This window comes from Polistes fuscatus, unplaced genomic scaffold (genome assembly GCF_010416935.1).
Source record: "Polistes fuscatus isolate 324 unplaced genomic scaffold, CU_Pfus_HIC Scaffold2, whole genome shotgun sequence".
Taxonomy (NCBI): Eukaryota; Metazoa; Arthropoda; class Insecta; order Hymenoptera; family Vespidae; genus Polistes; species Polistes fuscatus.
Window position 1 is genome coordinate 176,548 of NW_025113096.1, and position 25,270 is coordinate 201,817.

The window sequence follows — 25,270 nt, forward strand, 5'->3', positions numbered from 1 at the left end:
TAAAGTTCATTTTCTAAATAGTCAACCAACAATCATGACGGGAAATCTCTGTATATAATGTAACGGTCAAAAAATGATTTGCCAAGTAATATCTTGATAAACAAGTTAAGGTATGTAATTAACGAGACAATAGAAACTTATTTTTTAAATTTGCATTATATATAGATTTAGAAGGAATATGAATAATAAAATAACTCGATCCTTTTAAAAATATACATATAAATTTTATGTGATAGCATTCACAAATATATATAAATATAATGTACTCGTGATATATACTATATATACAAATAATTCATTTATAGCCCCATGTAGGTATATATTGTTTAGTTTTAAATATTCATTTTTGAAATTGAGAATTGGACGGAGTTTGTGAACTGATTTTGGGCAATCTTATCAAATTTACACACATATCAGTTCATTAACTTTGAATTATGACTTAAAAATCTCCTATCGCTGCTACGATATTATATAATGCTTTTCTAGCATCACTTTCTTGAAATACGTCAAGAACTTCTGTCGCTTTTTGAGAATGTTTCTTTTGTAACTGTTTCGTAAGTTCGATCCCAGGACCTTGACTTACAATGCTGTATATCTAAATATAATAATAACGCTCTCTTTTAGATTAATAAAAATGAGAAAGTAAAAAATGTTTTTATAATACAAAATCATCATAATAAGATGAATAATTGACAACTACTCACCTTTACATAATCTACATTATCTACCGATTCCAAACCTTTATCTATTTCTGTTAAAATAGATGGATCATGTTCTATGTGAAACATGACAGGCGCAGAACATAAATTGAAAGATGAAGCTGATTCTTTGCCAGTAAAAATTCCTACATCTAAACATGCCTAAAAACAAATAATCGACATATTTATTTGTGATTAATTAATATGTTAAACTATATTTAATTATATAATTAAGCATACAATATATATAATATACATTCAATTTAAAAACTTACTTGCCAAGCTAATGCCAAGTGTTTTCCAAATTCGTAGCCTTGATTTTGAATCTCAACGTTATGACCAGCTAGTTTTAAGGTACCTTGACAAGATTTTCCAAGTAAACTACCAGCACTTAATACATTTTTCAACGTCCATTCTTTTACGGCATAGCCTTTACGATTAGATGGAGGTATACGTGGTAATGGATTGTTTTGCTTATCTCGTCGTCCAAGGAATTCTGATTCCATCACATCTTTTATAGCAGTAGACATCAATTCAACTATCTAAAATAAAATACAGGTTTTTATAAAATTAACTAACATAGAAGATATTCACATATACCTACATCTTGATTCCTGAGACTTGCCAATTCAACGCAACTATTACCGAGCAAGTAATCACCACTTAATAAAGCAATTTTATTACCAATCATGTCATGAGATTCGGACGTTTTTGGATGTATATCAGGTGTGATATGTACAATACCTTTATGTATAAGATGACTTGTACGTATCATTTCAGTAATTTCTGCTAATGCTCGTTGACTACAAGCAATTTTCAAATGAAACTATTTACATATACGCAATATTATTTCATTAGCATTCTTTGAGTAAAATATTAAGTACCTATGTAAAACCCCAGCAGCTTTATCTTCTTCCATATCATCTACATTTAAATGACCAGCAGCTTTAGATATTAATAATACAATTAAACCCCAAGCTTGCATATTATGACGACCATTGTATATCAAATCTCTGTACACAAATAAGAAAGATATACGAGTATTGTTAAAAAGCAATATATTACGAAAATGATTGATACTCACTTGGCTATTTGTAACAAAGGATGATTAGATCCAACTAATTTTCTCAAGTGTAAAGCCACATTGGCAATTTCATCGCTGAGTAACCATCGTAAACTTAAAAAAGATGTTGGATAGCCCACAATTTTTTCAGCTTCAGAAACAGCTTTACTCCAATCTGGTTTTTGACTTACTATTGGTTTTGCAGCTAACATACAAGGTTCATTTAAACGAATATTTTTTTCTCTAGAAGAATGGATATTCTTTTTGAGAGTTAGCATAACATTATACTTATTGCGACATAAACTTTTAATAATATAATCGTTTTTGAGCAAAGTTAAAGCAAACTTATTCTTCGACATCTTCGCTTATTCTGATTAATTAAAAATGAACTTTCTCTTGTGCTTCACGCCTATCACACATGCAACAAGTATCTGTGTAAAAACATATTCGACGTGAATCAACTTTCACATTTTATCCTCGATTTCAACAAGGTCAGCATATTTAGAGATTGTATTCGTATAAAACCGAAGTTATGTGTTATTTTTTGATAGATGACGCTAATGTCGTTATCGTTGATATTTTTTACAATCGAATTCCTATATAGATGTATAGAAATTAACGTATCATTTCTTATATTCATAAAGTAAAAATAACATAGGTTTGTTCACTTTTTGTATACACAAATATTTTAAATAGTTCAAAGTTAATAAATCAATAAACTTAAACACAATTTGTATAATTTTAATAAAACTCGCAACGTTGTATGAAATAATTCTGCTTTTTATATAAACGAATGTCATTAAATTTTGAAATGAAAGAAAACAGGAATCTAACTAATTTCACCTATAAAAAATAATAAAGTTTCAAGAAAATATCATCACCATATGCCATATATCATATATATTTATAAGTATTTTAATTTTTATATGAAATTTCAGTATGTAAAACAGTTAAATTAACAACGAAAACATTTGATAGATTTAAAAGAGATAAGACAAAAAATATTGTGTTTAAAACTTAGTAAAATATACAGAACTATGCATATTATGCATGTAATTTTTGTTTCTAATGATTTTTCATGTATTAAATGATAATATATTAATTTACAGAATATCTGGATATTTTAATAACAAATATGAACATTACAATATTGTACATAAGTGCTTTTTATAATACGTTAAATCTATTTGAATGTCAAGTAACAACATATCTTCTTATTAAAGATGGCTGTTTTCGTTGCAACGAATCCTTGAAGAATTCAAGGGTGCCGACTGTCTCGTCCAATCATTGTTGAGTTTTACAAGAAATTCTTCTCATTCATCTAGTATTTTATAAGCCGCTAGTACTAAAGTAGAAGACAAATAATAAAGTACCTGTAGTACACAGAAGATAGTGGAATGTAATAGAATGCGTGTTCACCGCGAATATAAACGACACGATGGGTACCAAAACATCCTATGATTATATTTCGAATTCCGATGATGCAGGTAAACAGATATGCATTTGTAATTATACAATATAACAATAATATAAATACCGATTTTGGTATATAATTAACGAGTTAATAAGATATGATTGCAAAAAACCGTCTGCTGCGCGTCCTTACGGCGTCTGCTAGATTGATGTTTAGAAAATAAGAAATTAAGAAATTATTTTTATTTAAAATATTAATTTTTTCATACTCGAAACGCTAATTACGTGTTTATTTATGTACATACAATTTTATTAATATTATTATTATTGCATTATATTATGAGATATAATGAAACAAAGAAAGCATCAATGACATATTTTGATTATGCCTGTCAATTATGGAGAATTGATAAAAGAATATGTTTTATTGACATCACTTATGAATAATGAATATAATCATAAATCATTTTCTTTAATAATATTACTGTATAGATATTTATGAAATATATTTAAAGAAATAATATGTATATAATATATATCTCATATTAAATTATTATAGGCATCATGGGAAGAAGTAGTCCTGCTGCTTTGCTGGATATGCTGGCAGAAGTGGCATCTCGTACTTTATATTCAGAGAAAAAGGAAATGAAATCATTATTAACCTCCCAATGTAAAACTAAATCGGACGTTGTGAAACGTAAAGCTCAAGAAATGCGTTTAAATGTACCTCAACTTTTATCTATGCCAATGTCCCAATTGGTGAAACAATTTTCTGTCTTGACTAGTGACGAGCTTAAAAGACAATTTTCATATACCTGTACGCTTGTAGACGGATGCGAACAAAAATATAAAAGTTTTGCAAGCGAAGGAAAAGCACGGAAATCTATGAAAGCGCATTTGGCTGAACATTTAGAATATTTAAAATCTAATGAACAAGCCTGTATGTATAATAAACTTATATATATTAGACAATTAGAACTGTTACATTCATTTTTAAAAATTGATTTATATTGATTTTTCTTTATAGATTATACTTTCACCACAAAACCTATAAAATATAAAAACTTAAAATCAAATTTGCAAAATAAAAGTACACGTTTACATCAATCAAAAAAACCTAGAAGGATTTTAAATAAAGAAAACAAAGGAAAACAAACAGATTATTTGCATAAAATTTTGTCGAATGATACAAATTTTCAAAAATTTGAGAAACATAAAGCTACAGCAAGAACTGAATGTTTGAATAGCTTAGAAACAAAAAAGTCTGAACATATAGATGTTAAGGTTCTTGATGATCATAGTTATTTTGAGCATTTAAGAGAAGAAGCTTCAAATGAAACAGAAATAACATCATCTGATAATATACTAAATGATTCATCAAGGGAAGAAAATGTTAGTAAAATTTTTTTTTTATTATTGTAAAGAGAACAATGTAATGTCATTATGTGTAAACATAATTATGATTAGCTATAGTTAGTAAATGTTACCTTTGATATAATATCTTCGAAAAAAATATTTTGATTGTTATAAAGTTTCTACTATAATAATATATAAATATCAATATATATGGAAAGAAGTTAGAAAATCAAATTAATACTATAAATAGTAGCTTGCAAATATCAATAGTTAGTATATCTCTCATTTTCTGTTCATTGTAATCATTATATAATCTTAAGTGTACTTATTTTTAGATTGTATTAATGGTGGTTGATACTGACAGTATACGCATGAAGGACTATTCCCATATTAAAGGCAAAATATCGGATAATTTAAAGCATCAAGACACAGGAACATTATACATATCAGGCAAGTAACTTATAGAGCAAAAAAATTGGAATTTCTAAATAATAAACATATTTTGTACTAGGTTATGCTATAATGTTTTTCATCAACTTATTGAGTATAAATCAATAATAAATATATAAATTCACATGCAAGATGAATAAATCTTGTTGTACTTCATTACATCATACAATTTAATTTATTCTACATGTTTTGGCATATTATTATGCAATTGTCCTATATATAACCATTGCTTTGTATAATTCTCAAGTAAGCTATTATAATCTTATATTTGATTCTGAAATTATATAATATGCGACATAAATAAATAAACTATATGATTTTCGAATATGAATTATTTTGTATAAACAGATTTATATGAGATTGCTTATTATTTTTGTCTAGATGTACCTTGGATAGAAGAAAGTTGCAAAAAGAAAATGGACATATCAACAAGTGTAAAGCCTAAGGGAAAAGCGAAATTCATAGGAACCAGTAAGGAAGAACGAGAATTAGCATTAGCATTTATGGATCGCATAAAAAAGAAAGGAAATCCAACGGGCAGTAATCTTCAGTGCCACATTTGTGATCCACCACGTAGTTTCACAGCACCCACTACACTAGTATCGCATTATCGAAGTCATGCAGGAATAAAGCCATATGAATGTCGGATATGTAGAGCAGTTTTCACGAGAAGACATAGTTTGAAGTATCACACGTTAATTCATCAAAATCAAACAAGATTTACTTGTGCTGACTGTGGAAAAAAGTTCAGACATCCATCACATTTTAGAGAACATCGCCGTAGACATACCGGAGAATCTCCATTTTGTTGCAATGATTGTAGTCAAAGGTAAATGTTATATTCTTGATTTTGTTTAATAACATTACGAATTTTTTTAATTATATTATTAATGCATATATACATATATATATATATATATATTTTTTTTTTTTTTTCTTATAGATTCAAAACAAGAAACACTTATAAACGTCACTTAAAAACACGTCATGGGAAAGTTCTTACTACAACTGGTGAACTTTTGTTCCTTTCTGAAGAAGACTTTCAAAAAGTACGGACAAATAGAAAGAAAAAAATAGATTGCCATGATAATAAAAGCACAACTGTAGATGAAGATATAATAGCTACCAGAACAATTATGAATTTTCAAGGTAATATTGAACCTCAAGAAATACCTAACGATGTTTTAGAAGAATATATCATTAATAAAAATTGCGATGGTAATAGAATTAACAAAGCTACTGATACGATACCAATTATAGATAAATATTATGAGAATTATGATATTTGTTCAATACCATTTCTAAATAAGACTGAACATCTAGAGGAAGGTGTATCTTTAAATGACAACAGTGATAATAATATTACAGAATCAGATCAAAAAGAAGATATAGGTAGAATACAAAGTAACTTCCAAAAAAATTCTTATGATAATCTAACAGTAATAAAAACTATAGAAAATCAACCTTTATTAAATAAATCTTTAAGGAATGAACATAAAGTTGTATGTGAATATTTAGATAAAGAATCATATGTAGAATCATATTATTATAATGAACATATTGAATCAAACAAAGAAACAAATAGTCAAGAAGGTATTGATTTGCTTCAACGTCAAATAAATAATCATCTGCAAGTAGTAGAAAGTCATAATACAAATTATAAAAATATATCAAACATCGAAGGACAAAATGTTGAATTTGTGTTACATTTAACGAAGAAAATAGAACTTGAAACTGTAGATAAAGGTACTAATTGCAATATAAATACAGTTGAAGAAGATGAGTTTCCAAATTCATATAATGTAATACAATCTCAAGAGAATGAAAGCAATGTGGACACATATATCCATGAAGAAAATTCTATAATTAAAGATAATTTACAATTACATATACCAGGTGAATTTATTGAAAATTCCACATCTCAACATGATGATGTTCAGGATAATTTAGGAAATAATATTTTAGTAAGAAATGCAAATGATGAACATAATATATTAAATTTTGTCAGCAATGAGGCATGTGCTGTTATAAAAAATATAAAAACGAATCAAATAGATCAAAATAAACAACAAATATATATTGATACAGATACGGTAAATAATATTGTTATGCAAAACAAGTGTATTAAAACTTTACCATGTAATTTTATTTTATGCTATCAACAAAATCAACAGAAATTGCCAGTTAATGAATCTACAAAAGTTACTGTGCTTAATAAGTGTACAGAAGGAGTTAATTTAATACAAAACGGAAAGCAGAGTGCAATTTTGTTATTATCAAATAATGCTTCAAAAAATGGTATATTGCAAATTAAATAAACAATTTTTTGGCATTGGTTAGATGAAGGAATAGTACTAATAAACATGAATAATAATACCAAATATCTGCAAGAAAGAAAGTAGCAATATACCATTAAATATGCACAAAAATTTATATTTGTGCAGTTAATAAAAAACCTCTAAAAATAAAATAAATTTTACAGTTCTTATTCGAAATTTAGATTTTATTCTTTTATATTATTTTTAAATCTACACTATTTTCACATAGGATAAAAAATAATAATTTTGAAGAGTCAATTACTAATAATATTTTGATATTCGTATTAAATATATTTCGACTGATTTAGCCTCGAATATTTTGTGTATATGATGTACATAAAATTGCACACAAGAAAGGATATAGGCTTGAAATTTATTGATAATCATTAAATTTTAACAGTAAAAGAAATATTTTCTATATTTAGAATAATATCTTAAAACATTAAAATGTTGCCTAATTATTATTAATAGAAGTAATACTGTTCCTCCTGTCCTTTATATGATATGAAAGAAATAATTGCATTCTATAGAAAAGTTTGGCTTTTCATTCTATACTTATTCGTTTACTTCATGTTTATAGTAACAAAGTATATAAATCTACGAAAATGTTATGATATATTCGTTTTAATTATTGTTAATTTAGTAAAAGATCTGAAATTATATGATTGCAATTAATACTATTTTTGTAATATTATCTATAAAAGTAAGACCAATATCATCTTTATATATTTAGAAGGAATATCATGAAAATTATAAAGTATAGTAATATGTAGTGATTACTGAGATAACAGAAAATTGAAATATGTTTTATATTTTACTTTAAAATAACTACTTAATCCAGCCATCAAATAAAAAATGATTGCATATGGCTTTTAGTTTATACATTTTACTTTAAATATCCTGTGCAATGAAATACAATGACATTTGTGTGTCACATTAGATAAGATATAAATACTTCAATATTATATAATTAGATAATAATATTTCTTTAGTAGTTTGTCTTACATAACAAATTTTGGATGTGCGTAAAATCTATTCATTAATAGTTTTTATTATATGCAAACCTAGTTGTAATTTAAGAGAAATAGTAGAGTATAATAAGAAGTACTCGATAAGTTTTAAAATTTATTGTCATAGTAGATATGTATTCCTCGATAAAAGACTTATCAAATGTATTATTATAATATTTAAGAATGTGGATTAATCATATCTCTCTATTATAGAATTTGTAATTTAGAAACCAATGTGCCAAATTTTCCACATCTCTTTTATTAAAAATTTCTGTAGCCCCACAATTATAGAGTCTATCTAATATTATCACAGATTTTTATATGAACATTCCTGTAATATAACATATATTAATCAGACATTAGTTATTACGTTACAAAACCTGCTACAATTATAACAATTGTTTATGTTGTATTTTTTATATATTTTTTATATGATATATATAATACATGTCACACATAAAATTAAGATGATTAAAAATTATAAATTAGTATATATATTGTAGTATATTTCTCAATATTTTTATATTATTCTAATCTTATATATATTTTACTAATTTTTATATATTCGTGTTATACTGAATTTAATCTTACATCATAAATACAGAAATATAAAGTAGTAGATATTTTGCATAATTTTTATCTTGCTTTTGTTATTACTTAAAGGAATAATAATAATCTAATTCACACAGTTAATTTTTATGTATTTGTACGATGTTTAACAACACAATAAACAATTAATAGGAAATTACCTATATAAAATGCAAATAGATATGTGCCTTATGATTTACGTTCTAAGAAAAAAGAAACAAAAGTATATGATTGCATAAGAACAGGAAAAAGTAATATAACTTACTTATAATTATAGCAATAATATTAGAAATAATATGTCTTTATTAGGTTTTATTATAATTAATAAGTAAATTACAAAAACATACTAATACAATGAATAATAATAATAATTATGTATTATATTTTTGTACTTCTTTTATATTTATCTTTAATAAAGTCTTATAAACATTTACATATCAATGATTTTGCCTCGTTGAAAAAACTAATCCTTGTACAATGTTTAAAGTTAAGAAACGATAAACGAATTACGAATTTATCTATATTAATTAAGAAATTAAATTAACGCATTGTTACATATTCATCAATTTCGTGTCTATCGAAACATGACAACAACAATAAAGGAAAAAAAGTAGAAGCGATGTAGTACTCCATGAATCTGCATAAAATGTTCAAATTATTATCTTTTTGAATATAGTGCTATATGTAATTATTTGGAATAAATATAAATAATATAATATTTACCATTTAATATTCGATTTATATATATATTTCCAATTTTTTGTCCCGCAAAGAAGAAGAAATTTGATATTGCAGACATTGCCAAAAGAATACTAGCTAATGCACAATGAAGTCGTCTTCTATTCCAAGAACTAAGATATTTTTCTAGAATTTTATTATATATTTTGGTATTTCCTATTATTCTTGATAAGTTTTCGATGTTTAAACCAATGAAATTCAAAAGTGCCCATGTAAAGATACTGGTTTGCATTCCATGCCATAAAAAAACAAATGTAAAGCATAAAAAAGAAGCAAACAACTTTTTATGATAGCCCTTTGAGTTCGTAGTGTTCATTACAGGTACGTAAATGTACCTACAAATAATTATTAAAATTTCAATAATATTTCTGCAATTAGATTTGAATTGTAATAAACGCAAAAGATTAAAATACCACCTAATGAGAAATTTATATAAACCCCTATCAAAAGATTTCCACATATCTGAATATAAATGAATTCTCCCAATACATTTAGGTGGCAAGGGGGCTTCTATGCCATCAGCTTCGCATAAAGTTTTGTTAATTCCATAAATAACAACATACTTATTTAGAAAAAATTGCCCCATACAATATCCTAGACCATATAGAGCCCATGAATTTAAATTTTCTACAATCTGTAGAAAAAAGAAACAAAATGTATACTGTAAAATAATACAATTAATAGTCAAAAACAAATCATACCTTTGGATGATATTGAAGCACATTAATATAAACGAAGTGTAGAGAAAATTCAGTAAAATAGTACCAAAAAATATATCTAATTAGATTAATAATTATTTTCCGCGCTCTCATGAAATTCCACTTTGATGGCGATTTATCCAACTAAAAACATTTTAATGTAAAAATTTGTATCTACTTAATGTTTTATAAACATTACCTAATGAAATATACATACTGCATTCAAAAATTCATGATATAAAATTAATGGACCCAAAAAAAGTGTAGGTAAATATAAACAATATGCCAACATTTGAAGATAGTTATTAAAAAAATCTGTGTAATTTCTCATATAGTGCATTTTAAAATTATTCATATTTTGACTGATAGATCTCAATTGAATCCAACACATTGCGAGTAATAAAAGATAATGCTCATCATCTTTGTATTGTAACCACTGGTAAAAGAAACCATTTGGTATTTTACAAACATGTATTATAAATAAAAATAATACATGTACAAGCCAAATAATCTTTTTGCTATTAACATAATTTAGTAAATATAATAGCGATAATTGTGTCAATATACATAACGTGCCCACTGTTCCAAGATAATAGCACAGAAAAAGGATAGATACCAAGGTATACCAGCAGCACAATAATTGCTAAAAATATATATCAATAAATAATATCATATAGAGAAATACGTGTTAGTGATTTATAGACATAACATACCACTTTGTTGAATACATTTTTGATGATTTGACTAACTACATGATGTACAAATATCCAAGGTATTAAAGTAATCATTAATGGAATCCATACTCTCCACTCTTGATCAGAAACATCTTGCTTTCTTCCAATCCATAACCATCCAGGTACAAAATCAGAATATACATCATAATAATCTTTAAAATCTAATAATAACAAAATTATTTATACAATGCTCATTTCCCCAATTAAAATTATTTATATTGCATCTACTTACAGGTATTCGTTAAATAAACATTGTAAATTGAATAGGCAACTCCACCGATCCACATAAAAAAATAAAAAATTCTTTCGTATTTATTTGAAAAACAAATACTATTACCCATTGTCGATTTAAATTTACCGCCTAAAATTATGAATAATAAAAAGAATGACTAAATTATAAACTATAAACTATAAACTACAAACTGTACACTATATAAACAATATGTTTATATTGTAAATAAAATTATGTACATTCTCACAAATAATGCATTTTTTATTAATAATTATTTACAGTTGTAGTTATCAATAAAAATTTGCAATACATAAATGAATATTATCTAAAATCAAACAATAATTCCATTTTATGATACCTCATGGCGCGTTTGTTAAAGTTTGGTTTTACACATGGGGCGCCATCTAGATTCATAACGTGTAAATAATTAAGTCAATAGAGTTTAAGTACAGTGATTCATTAAATAATTTTTACGCATTTTTTAATTTTACATGGCTCATATAAATTAATTTAACAATCCATATGAGACATTATTCAAATCGAAACAAATGACTGAAATTAATAAAAATTAATTATACAATTTGTCGAGGGTCGATGGTTCACGTTTTTCTGATCGTTAATTAATTTATATCAATACAAATATTTATATTTTTGTAAAAAATATTACTTTTTATTAATTCCCTCTATTAAATTTAGATATTATAATAATATTAAAGTTAAATATTATCCTTATCGTTAGGAAGTACATTTAAATTCGTAGAGGATGCGCAGAAATGTTGCGCGGAAGCTATCAGGAACCACGCTTGTGCAATCCATGTATAGAATGAAGTTAGTCTCCTCGTGAGTACGTAACGTTCATTGTAAGTTGTAAATAATATGTTCGAAAATAAATATTAACTGAATTGATTAAAAAAAAAAAAAAAAACATATGATCTAGTCAATTTTCTATTAAGAATGTGCCATTTCCCAATTGATTTTTATTGAAAATTCATTCGACTCATTTTCGCAATAACAAATATTTTAGAAACATGTTAAGTGTCATCCTAAATCGTCAACTATGTAAAGCATTAAGAACTGATAAGAATATTTGGATTACATCGTTTACGTATGCAACCAATATTTCAAGACAAAATATCTTAATGAAAGAAAGAAGACTTACCAATGTTGGACCATACCCATTACCAATCCTAGGAATAAGGGTAATATAAAATGTTTAATAGTACCATAAGATAACAAATTTTTATTTCAATAAAAGATCTACTTTTATATATAATAATAAATAAATATTAAATATTAGTTTATATATATTTGAAATTAATATCTTAAAAATCATTTACAATTCAAATGTGTGAAAAGATGTTTTCTGTGTAATTCTGTGACTTATTGTTAGTTATAAATTTTTAGGGATGATAGAGGAGATAATCATGAGTAACGTACTTATGGGAATTTGTGAATTACTGAAACGTTTTATTTTGTAATTACAGAACGTGGTGTGTTTATTATTCGTTTATGAGCAGAAAAGCCCAGCCTATAATTCATTTGCATTAATAAAATATTTCCAGACGTAAGTTGCTATATGAAAGTTTTTTATAACGATCTCATCTGTCATTCCTAAATATTTGTAATAAATTTATATATAGAATTATACTCTTTATAAATAATATAACAGTATTTTTTTATTCACACACACACATTCACATTTTATCAGATATTTTAACAAGAGGAATATTTTAGTCACGTAAACTATTTCTTTTTACTTATTGTTTCTGCAGAGTACCTAAATATTTTCTTATATCACAATGGGTCGTACGTCACGGAAACGCCAAAAGAAGAAATTAAATATGCAAAAATTAAAGTCCGAAGAAAATGATACTATGAATTTCTTAAAATATTGGTTATTTCAAAACTCTTGTTCTACTTCTAACCTCATTCCTACTAATTTTCCAATTACTGGCAGAGGTTTAAAAACAATAAGGAATATAAAAGAAAATGAAATTTTGATTAAATTACCTATTAAAATGTTAATAACGACACTTACTGTGTCCGAATCTAATGTTAGAATTTTATTTTCAAAGGATCAAAGTTATAATGCTCAACATATACTTTCAATATTTTTAATATATGAAGACCATTTGGGAACTTCATCAAAATGGTATCCCTATATAAATTCACTTCCACAATATTTTTCTACGCCGGAATTTTGTACGTCAAAAGAAAAGAAATTGTTACCTAATTTCATTCAAAAGCAGATATATAATGTACATAATATAGTAAGACATTTTTCTTGTTTAATGCGAAGCATAGAAACATTAAAAGAAAAAGAAAAAAATTATTGCTCTCATTGTAATATTCCTCTTGAAACAATAATGACATTCAATAAATATAAGTGGGCGTATTATGTTGTAAATACCAGATCTGTATATATAAATGAAAAAGAGATACAGGATAATTTAATAAAAATAGAATCACCAAATAATTTAGCATTGGCACCATTTTTAGATTTATTCAATCATGATATAAATGCTTCTGTATCAGTTTCATTAATTGTAGATGAATATAAAGATAAATTCTATCAACTTTCTACTTTGAAACCATTTAAAAGGGATTCTCAGGTCTTTATTAATTATGGTCCTCATAACAATCTTAAATTGTATATAGATTATGGTTTTTTTATACCTAATAACCCACTGGATGAGGTTGTTTTCAATATATTTGATATCCAATCATGCGTTACAATATCAAAGCATGCATTAAAATTTATTGTCTCTAATAAATTCAATGAAAACATGGCTTTTACAAGAGATGGTTTGAATTACAATGCCATTATTACATTATTTATTGCCAGTACTATTTTAGAAAAAGATTGTTGGAATATAAAAGTATATGGAGCATCTTTTAGTTCAGAAGATTACATTAAAATATATAGTTTAGGCGTACAAATTTTACATTTAAAAAAGAATGAATATTTAAGTTACTTAAATAGTATGAATTATATTAAAAAATGCAGTCAGAGTTTTTTAAATGCAATAAGTCTTATAAAAGAATATATTCAAATATTAGATGAATCATTGACAAAATTAATATAAAATAATAAGCGAAATTATATACAGCAAAAATAAAGTATAAATAAGAAAATATGCATTTTGTTTATGTATAAAAATATTTATAATAGATAATTATTAAATCATTTTAAATTTATACTTGGAAAAGTATACATAAATATATGTAAAATGCTTGAAATAAATATATATTACATAAAAAAGACTTTAATAATTTACAAATTTAATCTTAGACGATATTATATTTTTCATATGCGCTCATAGCGAATAAGCATTTCTTATAGCGATATAAACGAGAACTTTATATGAATTTACAGTACTGCACTGGAAATTTAATAGATCGGGCACAAAAAAAGAAAAATGTTCCACAATCAAAATCAGTTGTCTCTCCTGTTAAATATATATTATCAGTTACGGGCATAACTGGGGGAAAGCCGGGACAACAGAAAAGAAACTGTTTCCATCCAGGTGCATCTAGTTTAAACAGAGATGCAATGTCACTCAAAGAACATACAGCAGTTAATTCCACAGATATGCTTAAGGCAATGCTCAAATATATCTGGCCAGAAGTAAGTTGAATAATTGAAAATATATATTCTTTGATTCTAATTATTGATTTTAATACTTATTTCTATAAATATTTAGGATGATCCAGAAATTAAAAAAAGAGTTAAAATAGCAGTTGGATTATTAATTGGTTCAAAAGTTTTAAACGTAACTGTTCCTTTTATTTTTAAATATGCTGTGGATAATTTGAACCAGCATAGCATTGAAACCACTGGTAAAGCTATGTTGACGTTAGGAACTGCTCCTGAAACTATCACTACAGTTGCAACTTCACTACTTGTAGGATGTAAGAATCCTTTTCACATTATTTTTTTATAAATATATATATATATTAGAGATATAAATTTAAATAATTTGTATTATTTATAATAGATGGTATTGCTCGTGCTGGTGCAGCTGGTTTCAGTGAATTAAGAAATGCAGTATTTGCAAAAGTTGCTCAACACTCGATTAGAAAAATAGCCAAAAATGTATTTTTACATATGCACAACCTTGATTTAGCATTCCACCTGTCCAGACAAACTGGAGCTCTATCTAAGGTAAATGTACATTTCAAATATTTTTTACATATATCGTCCTATATTAATATTATAATTTGGTATGTCTAACATACAGGTAATAGATAGAGGAAGTCGTGGTATCAATTTCGTTCTCTCAGCCATGGTGTTCAATGTTGTGCCTACTATTTTCGAATTAGCTTTAGTTAGTACTATTTTGGGTTTAAAATGTGGACCCGAATATGCAAGTTTAGCATTTGGTTGCGTTGGTATTTACACTGTCTATACATTAGCAGTTACTCAATGGCGAACTAAATTTAGAGTATATATGAATCAAGCGGAAAATGAAGCAGGAAACAAAGCGATAGATTCACTCATTAATTATGAAACAGTAAAGGTAAATATTTCTAGTATCATTTTTATTTCTGCTTATTATTAATTGTAATTGTAATAAAAAGTATATGTATATATATTGTTACAGTATTTCAATAATGAAAAGTTTGAAGCTGAAAGGTATGATCAATCATTAAAAAAGTATGAAGCAGCTTCGTTAAAAACGAGTACAAGTTTAGCTATGCTAAATTTTGGTCAAAATGCAATCTTTAGTACTGCTTTAAGTTTTATAATGATATTAGCAGCGAAGAATATTATGAATGGTAACATAAATCTGTTAGTTTTCTTATGTCCTTGTATTTACTGCATTCTACACTAATATTTAATATATAGTATGATATAGTAATGATTTTTAATAATCAATTTATTGATATTTTTGTTTCTAGGAACTATGACTGTTGGAGATTTAGTGATGGTTAATGGCTTGTTGTTTCAATTATCAGTACCTTTAGGATTTTTAGGTTCCGTTTATCGAGAAGTAAGACAAGCTTTTATCGATATGCAGACAATGTTTACTTTGATGACAATGGACACTGATATTAAAGTACTTTTGAATTAATACTTATTAATTTTTTAAAAATTGTTATTGTCTTTTTCTAGTGTTATCGTACTTTAATATTAAAATATATATTTATATGTTGACAGACAAAGGAAAATGCTGTAAGGCTAAATGTTACACCAAACAATTCTGATATTCAATTTAAAAATATTAATTTTCAATATGTACAAGGGAAACCAATCTTTCAAAATGTATCTCTTGATATTCCAAGTGGAAAAAAAATTGCTATTGTAGGAGGATCTGGTTGTGGGTGAGATATAATATTTATACAATAAATATTTGTTATTTTTCTGAAAATCATGATATCTAATTGAATATATCGTTTTAGTAAGACTACAATAGTTAGACTACTTTATCGATTTTTTGATCCTCAAAATGGAAATATTCTGATTAATGGTCAAAATATACAAGACGTTGATATAAATGATCTTAGAAGATCAATAGCCATAGTACCTCAGGTATGGTATAACTTAATATGGAAAAAAAAAAGATTTATTCTTAAAATAATGATTGAGTAAAGTATTTTTATTAATGTCAGGATTCAGTACTTTTCCATGAAACAATTTTCTATAATCTTCACTATGGAAATTTACGTAAGTCAAAGGAGGAAGTTTATGAAGCTGCTAAAATGGCAAATCTGCATGATGCAATTCTGAAATGGCCGCAAGGCTATGATACTCCTGTTGGAGAACGCGGTCTAAAATTGAGCGGAGGAGAGAAACAACGAGTGGCGATTGCTAGAGCAATCTTAAAAGACAGTCCTATATTAATTTTTGATGAAGCTACTTCTTCGTTGGATTCTATTACAGAACATGTAAGAAATTGTAATTATTTCTAAAAATATAATAATATTTATTTTTAATTGTGAAATGTTTTATATATTTACAGAACATATTAGAAGCATTACGAAGAGCAACAAAAGGACGTACATCAATAATGATTGCACATCGTTTATCTACAGTCATGGATTCAGATGAAATATTTGTATTAGATAATAGCAAATTAGTAGAAAAAGGAACACATTCTTTTCTCATATCGAACCCCAATTCTCTTTATAATAAATTATGGGAAACACAAAGTCTTGGCATGCAATCATCTTTGAATGAAACATGTGAACATATTAGAACTGGAGGAAGCAATTAATTAAAAATATGCAATGTGAATATAAAATATCAAATTTTTTCAGAAAATGAGATTTTTTTTTCATTTAATACGTTAAACGCTAAGCCTTGTTTGTTGAATTTTCGGGGAGATTAGAACGATGTTCAAAGTTGTTAATACACGAATGTTAAATTGTGTATCTTGATACTCTTAAGAAAGTATAAAGCTACCAGTACCTCTATCTGATTTATTCAGTGAAACACGTGTATTAAGTGTACATATACTTAACAAAAAAGATAATGTAAATACCATGTAGAATTGGCTGTGGAATAAAAAGTATTTATTTTATTTTTCATGTTTTCTTAATTCTAAATGTATATATTTTTACATCCAACATATTTAATGCATAAGAAAAGTTTTGAGCTTAGCATTATCATCATATCCGATTACGTCATTGATTACGAAAATATTTATTCTACGTTACCTAGGTAACCAGTTAACATAACAATGAATGATAGTATATTACGTACACAGTTATGCACATTTCTATTAACTGGATTCTCTTTTGATACTGTGTAGTTGTTTTTAGAAAGATTAAAATGTCAATTTTAACGAATAATCAATTATTGAAAAATGCAAACTGAAGTGCCCACATTGCCTGAATTGCATCTGAATATTCATGAAAATGTGGATAGGTAAACTAATATTCCTTGCAGAGGGCAAAATCATACCATATTCAAGTGTCATAATAAATTGATATATGTACATTTCATTTAATTTTCATATTGATCTTTCATATCTATTTATAATTTGTATAGTTTTTTTTTATATAAATATTTATATATATATATATATATACATATACATAATTTTCAGAAAACAAAATAACATAGAAGAAAGTAAAAGCTATTCACTATGTAGGAGTACATGCCCATCGTCAAATAAAAAATGTTTGCATCCTTTGCTTGGTACGTTATATATTAAAAATATATTTCTACAGAAGCAACAATGAATAAAATATTTGGAACATTATAATTCTATAATTTATACAGGAGAATCATATAAAAATAGCATGCGAGTCTGTTCTAACAGTACAGTATTAGCAAAATCTGCAAATAAAAATACTCTTGCTCAAAGAGTTGTATCTGCAAAAATGCTTCGTATTAAACAGTTGCAAAATCAACTTGCTGATGCACATTATCATCTAAATGTAAGTGTATATGGAAGTAAATTATATGATCATAATAACATAACACAGAGCAAAAGAAACAATTAAAAAATTAATAATCAACATAATAGATACAATTTTATTTTTATTTTTGAGGAATTGGCTAACGAAAACAGGTTGTTAAAAGCATTGCAGAAGAGGCAAGATTCCGCATTAAAGCGTTATGAGGGAACTACGGCTGAATTACCAAAAATTATTAATTCACATCATGAAGAATTGAGAATACTTCAAATTAAACATAAAAAATTAAAAGCCTTACATAAGAAAAACTCTGATTTATTGAAAGAAAAGGAAAATGAATTGCATTCCTTGCAGGTGAGTTTCTTATCTGCTGTGTACAAATTATTCGTCCAATGATCATAAGAAAATATAAAAATCTTTTATTAAAAATTGTATTTTATAGACCCAAAATAAACATTTATTACGACTCAGTAAAGATCGAAACTTGATAGAAAGAGAAAAATTACAGATGGAAGTTTCTGATTTAAACAACAAAATAATGCAACAACAGGAAAATATACAGGTATAATATATCATCACAGTATTAAATAATAAATATTCTTTTTTAAAAGACAAAATTTTGTTGATAATTGTTCTTTGTGTTTCAATTGCTTTAACAGATGTTACAAAGAAAATTAGCCTTGGAAAGTAAAAGTTTGAAACATCAATTATTTGTAGAAGTATCTAAGCACAAACAAACGCAGAAAAGTTTACAAGAAGCACTTGAAAAAGTGAAAGATTTAGAACATTTATTAAGTAACAAAACGAGAAAACAATTACAAATTGATAAGAAAGATAAAATTTTGGTAACTCAATCACTTACAAATTTGAGGAATGTAAGGTATGATAAGATTTTCTTAAGAGATCATTTTTTCTCATTAATTTAATAAATTTTATTATTTTGTATCTGTGTTAATTTATAAATTTCAGTACCACAAGTTCAGTGCAGTTAAATACAACTAACAAATATAAAAAACATAATGATGGACAAAATGATAACTTGGTAAATTCAGATGAGAAAACATTATTTTTTATTTCTATAATTCGAAATATTCTTGATGTTAGATTATTGTGACTTTAATTTTTAGCCTACACTAAGTACATCTCAATTAAATGGTGATATAATTAATAACACTATTAGCGGTAAAAATGCAAATCAACAAACAGACTTGCTTTGTTCAGAAACTATGATAGATTCGAGACAAACTCATAAATTGCATGTTCAAAATAAGTCACACGATACGAAGTCTTCTTCATTTGATGAATTGATACCAAAGTTTAAAAATCCAGGATCAAAATTAAATAAAAATGTTCGAATTGCGTCAACTGATGAGAACGATGTGACAAGTCAAATAGAATCAGAGAATAAGTGCAAAATAGATGAAAATTTATATGAAGTATCTGAAGAACAGCATGAACAATTTGATAAGTTTTCTGATTATACTAACAGCGAACATGAAAATGATGAAGATAAAAATAGGAATTATCATTGGATGAATACAATAAAAAATTCTCAGGATTTGTATACACGGTTTGTTAGAAAATACAAGTTATACATATTAATCGTTTAGTATAATTTATAATATAATAATTTAAACGCGATCTGTTTTTAGGATGATTAATAGCACAGATCGTGATCTAGTTTCACATATAACAGACTCTAAAGAAAGTGGATCTAATGTACAATTTTCTGCTAAAAAAATATCGTATAATAAAAGTCCTCAAAAACAGGATAAAATTTTAAAACAGCAAGATTATGATTATCGATATAACTTTGAAACAAATCAAGAAGAACTTACTGAAGATAGCTTTACTGTTAAATTAAAAAATGATAAATTTGACAAAATATACTCTGATACTTGTTCAGAAGATTTTACAGCTAATGATACAACACGCAACATTGATTTGTTACAAAACGATAATAATTATGAGTATCAAAACGATTCGCATAAAAATGTAGAAAATCTTTCAATAAAAAATACAATAAACGATCTTGAATATAATTTAGACCACATGCATATAGAGGATGAAAAACCCCAATTGATTAATGATCATGAAAACTTAAATGATTTGAAATTGGACACCAAGCATACCTACGATGAAAATAAAACAACGACTTCCATGTCTTTGCAGCAAGATGAATCTGAAGGTATAGAAAAATATTCGACAGTTCATTCGGAGCTTGATCAAGAAATAAAAGATTCAAAAATTGATAAAGATTATTCATTAATATATGACAATATTAGTTATTCTATTGATAAGGTAAAAGATGAGCTACAACAGAATAATTATGGTGATCAACACAAATCAACAAACTCCATATCGGAGTATGAAAGAACAATGCCTAATGGATTCAAAATGGAGTCTACTAAAGAAATAAATAATGATGTTAACAATGCATTACAAATGGATAAGAAAAAGAAGTCGCTATCTAATACTCATATAGGTCACAGCACTGGTAAAAGTTATAGTAATTCCAATGAAGAAAGTAACTACAAAGTAGTTGATAAATCAAAATCAATTAATTACAATAAAGAAAAACTATTAGCTACGATGAAGGCAATTGATAATAACGAACATATTGATTTTTTTATTGATCGGCATTTTCCAAAACGTAATTCTTTAACTAGATTTCAAATAACAGAAAACCTATTTCGTGGATTACCTGCACACAGCAAAGAATCTATAATATTATAAATGATGTTTTTGATAATGTTAATGTGGATAATAAAATTAGCTTTATTTAAATCTTGTTATATCAAGTATTGATATTACAAGTTTGACAAGTTTATTGAAGTCTTAAAACTATTGGATAATGTAGTAAGCTACTTAAATGATCAATATTATTAACAAGCTTACGATTACTAAAATTCCTTTATTTCATTAGTCCAACATACCTAAATATTAATTAAATTTAATCATGACATAAAAATAAAATTTACTAGCAAACTTTATATATAATAATTACGTTAAATTTTATTAAAGAAATATATCGTTAGCAATATATCAATTAGTTTAATTATCAGATTGAGATTGTTGCATACGAAAATACAACTTTGAAACTGATCTAACAAATTCTAAGTTAGTTTTTAATAGAATCAATTTTAAAATAAATCAATGATTAAAATGTATATAAATGATAGTTTTAATGAGAGAGGTTATGAAAGAAAATAATAAAATAAACTTCGAACATTTCTAAATAATAACTTTTACAATAGTCTCCGTATGTAATTTCATAGAAGTGATACGAGTATTATAAATAATTCCATTAAAAAAAGTCATTTAAATGCGCAATTACTTTTTAAAACTTATTATCTTCACACATATGTAAAAGTGTTAGGACGTATTAACATGTACACACTCTGTGATCATTCGAACCACAACACTTGCTTTTGTATATATGCTGCATTTGTTTTCAAGAAAAATAATGGATGACTATTCTGGTATATATAATTTTATTTGTATATTTGTATACTTTACGATTTTGATTTAACTAAAATGAAAATAATCTTTAGACGAATATAATTTTGCTATATGCAATTAAAAAGAATTATAAAATATAAATATATATTTACATTGTTATGTGTATATAAACTTAATAGAGATAAGTGCAAGGGATTTAAAGAAGCAAGAGAAATTCCTGTCAACTGGTTGCCCTAAAATAGACAAAATATTAAATGGTGGCATTCCTTGTCAAGGTATTACACAAATTTATGGCGCAGCTGGTACTGGAAAAACCCAATTAGCTCTTCAATTATGTCTAACTGTACAATTACCTTTAACTGCAGGTGGTTTTGCTGCTGGTAGTATTGATATTTTATCAGAATATTTGATATTTTTATCAACATTTATTTGAATAATTTCACTTTATTTTATCGTCAATAACTGTATAGGTGCAATATATATTTGTACTGAAGCTACTTTCCCAGCAAAACGGATGCATGAATTTATTCAGAATTTAGATGCCATTAAAAACTATGACGGTATAAACGGTGACATCGTATTCGTGGAACACATCGCAACTATTGTAATAAAATATTATTTATTTAGGAATACGATTATATAACTTTGTTTAAGGATATATGTTTCTTATCTTTAATTCATTTTACTGGGATAATTATGTAATATACTTAAATGTAATTTTTAAAATTTAGGAAGACTTAGAGTCATCTTTGCTTCATAGAGTGCCAATGTTATTAAATAAACAAAATATACGTCTGCTAATTATTGATTCTATAGCTGCTCCATACAGAGTGGAAGAATGGAATAATGAATCAAGAAACAGATCTAAAAGTTTAAGAACTGTGGGGAAACAACTACATAAATTATGTAAAAATAATGATATTTTTATAGTCTGTCTCAATCAGGTAACATAAGACTAAATACTGGTTATTATATATATCTATAAATATAATTTATATAAGTATACTTATATGAAGAGTAATAATTTACAGGTATCGGCAGTTGTAGAAAATAAAGATAAATACTGTGACATTAAAGAACAACCTGCTTTAGGAATAACATGGTCAAGCATGATAACTAATTCTATATATTTATTTAGAAAAGACTCTATTCGTTATGCTTCTACTTTTTCGCCTTATTTGCCACTCAAAACTGTACAATATGAGATACATACGTCTGGAGTTAAGGGAGTAGAATAATATATATTATAGTAGAATTTTAATGTATAATATCAAATTTTAAATATTTTTTATTGCGCAAGTTCATGAATTTCAGAAAATATATTTTCATCTAATGTTCTAATAATATTTGTTGGTTGCCATTTATTTGCTGAATCGGCAGATATAAAAGGATCTGCTGTCCTTAAATCTAAGTTTTCAACATTATTTTTTAATATTAACCTTAAAAATTGTTATATTTATAAATAATTGTAAAATTATTAGTATTTTATATATTTGAGGCTATAATAGAAGTACCTGAAAGAATGTAGAAATGTTCTATGGGGTTCCACATCTTGTCTTCCACTATATGTATAATCACCTATTATTGTATGACCTATTGAGGCACAATGTACTCTCAACTGATGCCTTCTGCCAGTTTTAGGACATAACAATACTTTAGTAGCAGGTTTACATTTTCTAAAACCATATTCTAATACTAAAAGTACAGTACGAGACTTTCTTGGCTTTATACAATATAAGCTGTTACTTGTGCACATTTTTTTATTTCCATCTATTTCTCTTATATCATCACCTAAACAGCAATTTATTTAATAATTTCTACTATTATATATTCATTGCGTATATATGAATTTCGATAGAAAAGTTTTAAACTTTTAAGATCATATAAACAAAATATCATAACGTACAACTAATAAAAGCATTCATTTTAATTGAACCGATAAATATCAACATAATAACATAAAACACTAACCGATAGGCTTGTCAATTATAATAAATGAATCATTTACATGACCGTGTAACAACGCTAAATAGTATTTTTGTACTTGTTGTTTTTCAAATGCAATAGAAGCAGCACGTGCTGCACGCTTATTTAATGCTATACAAATAATGCCACTTGTAGCATAATCCAATCTGTGCACAAAATGAAATTCATGGCTTAACATTGGGTTAGCCAAATTTGGAAACATTTCTTTTAAAACAAACTGAAGCGTATTCTGAAATATTCAAACTTAGATAACTATCATAGTTAATATATAATTAACAAATGAGTAAATAAATGACTCAGGTAATTGGTTGTTATGAAAATTCTTTCTTTCAATTTTGCTTACCTTCCTCTCTGGACTATTACTATTTATAAACATATCATAAGGTTTATGAACAACTAAAAAATTATTGCTAGAATATAAAATGCATACGCTATTTTTCTTATCGTACCACTTGTAATATGGTATGCGCAATTCTAATAAATTTTTCCATATTATTTTTAGCAGACCAAGTGTAATGATTAACCATATGTTGAAAAACTTATACATGTTAGTAGTCCATTAGAACTAAAACAATTCTATAACGTGTAGATATTTCGTGAAAATTTCATCTACGAGAGACATAATCCTTCGCGTATATATATATTTATATATATACTTTAATTATTGTTATGAAATAAAGTTCTTAGTTAGTTCAGTGACATTACTTTTATTTAACATAGTTGATCGACTTCGAAGTCGAGCAATATCTAAATGTTGATTCTTATTGGTGGAATCTTTCGAGAATTATCGAAAATACTATACAATTTATTGAACGTTTTAATTATATTCCATGCAATAATCAAATTCTGTTGTTTTTCGATTATTTAGTAAAATAAAATTAATAGGTATATTACATTTATATGTAGCATACAGCGAAATATTAGAAAAAATAAAATAAAAAGAAAGAAAATAGAAGAAACGACGATCATACGAATAATTGATTACTATCTCTTACCTATGCGTAGCCATGACAGCAACATATGCTTTATATTTTAACAAACTATATACTTGTAATTTAAATAAAAGAAGTAATTTATACCTTGGTCTATTTATTAATATAATAAAGTAGCTTTAATAAACGTTTTAATTACGCGGAAATAACTATGCGAAAAGGGGACG

General features: G+C 26.1%; 7 protein-coding genes across 11 annotated transcripts; 4 read left to right on the forward strand and 3 right to left on the reverse strand.

The window, feature by feature from the left end:
• Positions 1-273: 273 nt before the first annotated feature.
• On the reverse strand, positions 274-2,351 carry LOC122516226 (all trans-polyprenyl-diphosphate synthase PDSS2). Its single transcript, XM_043633876.1, has 6 exons — positions 1,783-2,351; positions 1,583-1,711; positions 1,303-1,501; positions 974-1,240; positions 705-860; positions 274-595 (listed from the first exon to the last, which is right to left on the reverse strand). Exons 1-6 carry the CDS (start codon positions 2,118-2,120, stop codon positions 440-442), a joined length of 1,245 nt encoding a protein of 414 aa, XP_043489811.1. The 5' UTR covers positions 2,121-2,351; the 3' UTR covers positions 274-439.
• A 751-nt stretch (positions 2,352-3,102) lies between these two features.
• On the forward strand, positions 3,103-7,445 carry LOC122516486. Its single transcript, XM_043634330.1, has 6 exons — positions 3,103-3,248; positions 3,734-4,114; positions 4,202-4,566; positions 4,866-4,980; positions 5,362-5,809; positions 5,924-7,445. The coding sequence occupies exons 1-6, from the start codon at positions 3,200-3,202 to the stop codon at positions 7,296-7,298; spliced, it is 2,733 nt and encodes a 910-aa protein (XP_043490265.1). The 5' UTR covers positions 3,103-3,199; the 3' UTR covers positions 7,299-7,445.
• Positions 7,446-9,279: 1,834 nt separating this feature from the next.
• Positions 9,280-11,695, reverse strand: LOC122516487 (protein-cysteine N-palmitoyltransferase HHAT). 3 transcript variants are annotated; one of them, XM_043634331.1, is made up of 8 exons: positions 11,657-11,695; positions 11,299-11,427; positions 11,046-11,227; positions 10,550-10,975; positions 10,336-10,476; positions 10,051-10,268; positions 9,620-9,969; positions 9,280-9,533 (listed from the first exon to the last, which is right to left on the reverse strand). In XM_043634331.1, exons 2-8 carry the CDS (start codon positions 11,405-11,407, stop codon positions 9,448-9,450), a joined length of 1,512 nt encoding a protein of 503 aa, XP_043490266.1. In that variant the 5' UTR covers positions 11,408-11,427; positions 11,657-11,695; the 3' UTR covers positions 9,280-9,447. The 3 variants fall into 3 exon arrangements, with proteins under 3 accessions (XP_043490266.1, XP_043490267.1, XP_043490269.1); XM_043634332.1 differs by lacking the exon at positions 11,657-11,695 and adding an exon at positions 11,538-11,560; XM_043634334.1 differs by lacking the exon at positions 10,550-10,975.
• A 363-nt stretch (positions 11,696-12,058) lies between these two features.
• LOC122517077 (iron-sulfur clusters transporter ABCB7, mitochondrial) lies at positions 12,059-17,822 on the forward strand. 2 transcript variants are annotated; one of them, XM_043635412.1, is made up of 13 exons: positions 12,406-12,497; positions 12,783-12,862; positions 13,071-13,352; positions 14,675-14,926; positions 15,003-15,210; positions 15,297-15,463; positions 15,540-15,818; positions 15,903-16,077; positions 16,201-16,358; positions 16,460-16,623; positions 16,702-16,831; positions 16,912-17,187; positions 17,262-17,822. In XM_043635412.1, exons 3-13 carry the CDS (start codon positions 13,098-13,100, stop codon positions 17,514-17,516), a joined length of 2,319 nt encoding a protein of 772 aa, XP_043491347.1. In that variant the 5' UTR covers positions 12,406-12,497; positions 12,783-12,862; positions 13,071-13,097; the 3' UTR covers positions 17,517-17,822. The 2 variants fall into 2 exon arrangements, with proteins under 2 accessions (XP_043491346.1, XP_043491347.1); XM_043635411.1 differs by lacking the exons at positions 12,783-12,862; positions 13,071-13,352 and having other exon boundaries at positions 12,059-12,497.
• Positions 17,823-18,094: 272 nt separating this feature from the next.
• Positions 18,095-21,560, forward strand: LOC122517076 (GATA zinc finger domain-containing protein 14-like). Its single transcript, XM_043635410.1, has 9 exons — positions 18,095-18,169; positions 18,351-18,442; positions 18,527-18,684; positions 18,799-19,017; positions 19,106-19,225; positions 19,323-19,543; positions 19,633-19,705; positions 19,791-20,233; positions 20,316-21,560. The coding sequence occupies exons 1-9, from the start codon at positions 18,108-18,110 to the stop codon at positions 21,397-21,399; spliced, it is 2,472 nt and encodes an 823-aa protein (XP_043491345.1). The 5' UTR covers positions 18,095-18,107; the 3' UTR covers positions 21,400-21,560.
• Positions 21,561-21,987: 427 nt separating this feature from the next.
• LOC122517080 (DNA repair protein XRCC3-like) lies at positions 21,988-23,390 on the forward strand. Of its 2 annotated transcripts, XM_043635416.1 has the most exons (6): positions 21,988-22,145; positions 22,305-22,400; positions 22,491-22,505; positions 22,596-22,729; positions 22,857-23,069; positions 23,157-23,390. In XM_043635416.1, the coding sequence occupies exons 1-6, from the start codon at positions 22,103-22,105 to the stop codon at positions 23,361-23,363; spliced, it is 708 nt and encodes a 235-aa protein (XP_043491351.1). In that variant the 5' UTR covers positions 21,988-22,102; the 3' UTR covers positions 23,364-23,390. The 2 variants fall into 2 exon arrangements, with proteins under 2 accessions (XP_043491351.1, XP_043491350.1); XM_043635415.1 differs by having other exon boundaries at positions 22,305-22,505.
• Positions 23,391-23,413: 23 nt separating this feature from the next.
• LOC122517079 (RNA pseudouridylate synthase domain-containing protein 1-like) lies at positions 23,414-24,971 on the reverse strand. Its single transcript, XM_043635414.1, has 4 exons — positions 24,455-24,971; positions 24,097-24,340; positions 23,640-23,916; positions 23,414-23,564 (listed from the first exon to the last, which is right to left on the reverse strand). The coding sequence occupies exons 1-4, from the start codon at positions 24,656-24,658 to the stop codon at positions 23,414-23,416; spliced, it is 876 nt and encodes a 291-aa protein (XP_043491349.1). The 5' UTR covers positions 24,659-24,971.
• Positions 24,972-25,270: the final 299 nt, after the last annotated feature.

Coding starts and splice junctions, on each gene's coding strand:
- LOC122517076 (XM_043635410.1), top strand. CDS start 18,108: ATGCAAACTGAAGTGCCCACATTGCCTGAATTGCATCTGAATATTCAT. Junction 18,443..18,526: donor ATGTTTGCATCCTTTGCTTG/GTACGTTATATA, acceptor TAATTTATACAG/GAGAATCATATAAAAATAGC. Junction 19,706..19,790: donor ATGGACAAAATGATAACTTG/GTAAATTCAGAT, acceptor TTTAATTTTTAG/CCTACACTAAGTACATCTCA.
- LOC122516226 (XM_043633876.1), bottom strand. CDS start 2,120: ATGTCGAAGAATAAGTTTGCTTTAACTTTGCTCAAAAACGATTATATT. Junction 1,712..1,782: donor CCTTTGTTACAAATAGCCAA/GTGAGTATCAAT, acceptor ATTTGTGTACAG/AGATTTGATATACAATGGTC. Junction 1,241..1,302: donor CAAGTCTCAGGAATCAAGAT/GTAGGTATATGT, acceptor ATTTTATTTTAG/ATAGTTGAATTGATGTCTAC.
- LOC122517079 (XM_043635414.1), bottom strand. CDS start 24,658: ATGTATAAGTTTTTCAACATATGGTTAATCATTACACTTGGTCTGCTA. Junction 24,341..24,454: donor GTAATAGTCCAGAGAGGAAG/GTAAGCAAAATT, acceptor TGAATATTTCAG/AATACGCTTCAGTTTGTTTT. Junction 23,917..24,096: donor TATAATTGACAAGCCTATCG/GTTAGTGTTTTA, acceptor ATTGCTGTTTAG/GTGATGATATAAGAGAAATA.
- LOC122516487 (XM_043634331.1), bottom strand. CDS start 11,407: ATGGGTAATAGTATTTGTTTTTCAAATAAATACGAAAGAATTTTTTAT. Junction 10,477..10,549: donor ATCATGAATTTTTGAATGCA/GTATGTATATTT, acceptor AAATGTTTTTAG/TTGGATAAATCGCCATCAAA. Junction 9,534..9,619: donor TATAAATCGAATATTAAATG/GTAAATATTATA, acceptor CATTTTATGCAG/ATTCATGGAGTACTACATCG.
- LOC122516486 (XM_043634330.1), top strand. CDS start 3,200: ATGGGTACCAAAACATCCTATGATTATATTTCGAATTCCGATGATGCA. Junction 3,249..3,733: donor TTCGAATTCCGATGATGCAG/GTAAACAGATAT, acceptor AAATTATTATAG/GCATCATGGGAAGAAGTAGT. Junction 4,981..5,361: donor AGGAACATTATACATATCAG/GCAAGTAACTTA, acceptor ATTTTTGTCTAG/ATGTACCTTGGATAGAAGAA.
- LOC122517077 (XM_043635412.1), top strand. CDS start 13,098: ATGGGTCGTACGTCACGGAAACGCCAAAAGAAGAAATTAAATATGCAA. Junction 13,353..14,674: donor TTACTGTGTCCGAATCTAAT/GTTAGAATTTTA, acceptor ATGAATTTACAG/TACTGCACTGGAAATTTAAT. Junction 16,832..16,911: donor CAATAGCCATAGTACCTCAG/GTATGGTATAAC, acceptor TATTAATGTCAG/GATTCAGTACTTTTCCATGA.
- LOC122517080 (XM_043635415.1), top strand. CDS start 22,103: ATGCTGCATTTGTTTTCAAGAAAAATAATGGATGACTATTCTG. Junction 22,506..22,595: donor TGCAGGTGGTTTTGCTGCTG/GTAGTATTGATA, acceptor ATAACTGTATAG/GTGCAATATATATTTGTACT. Junction 22,730..22,856: donor TGGAACACATCGCAACTATT/GTAATAAAATAT, acceptor TTTAAAATTTAG/GAAGACTTAGAGTCATCTTT.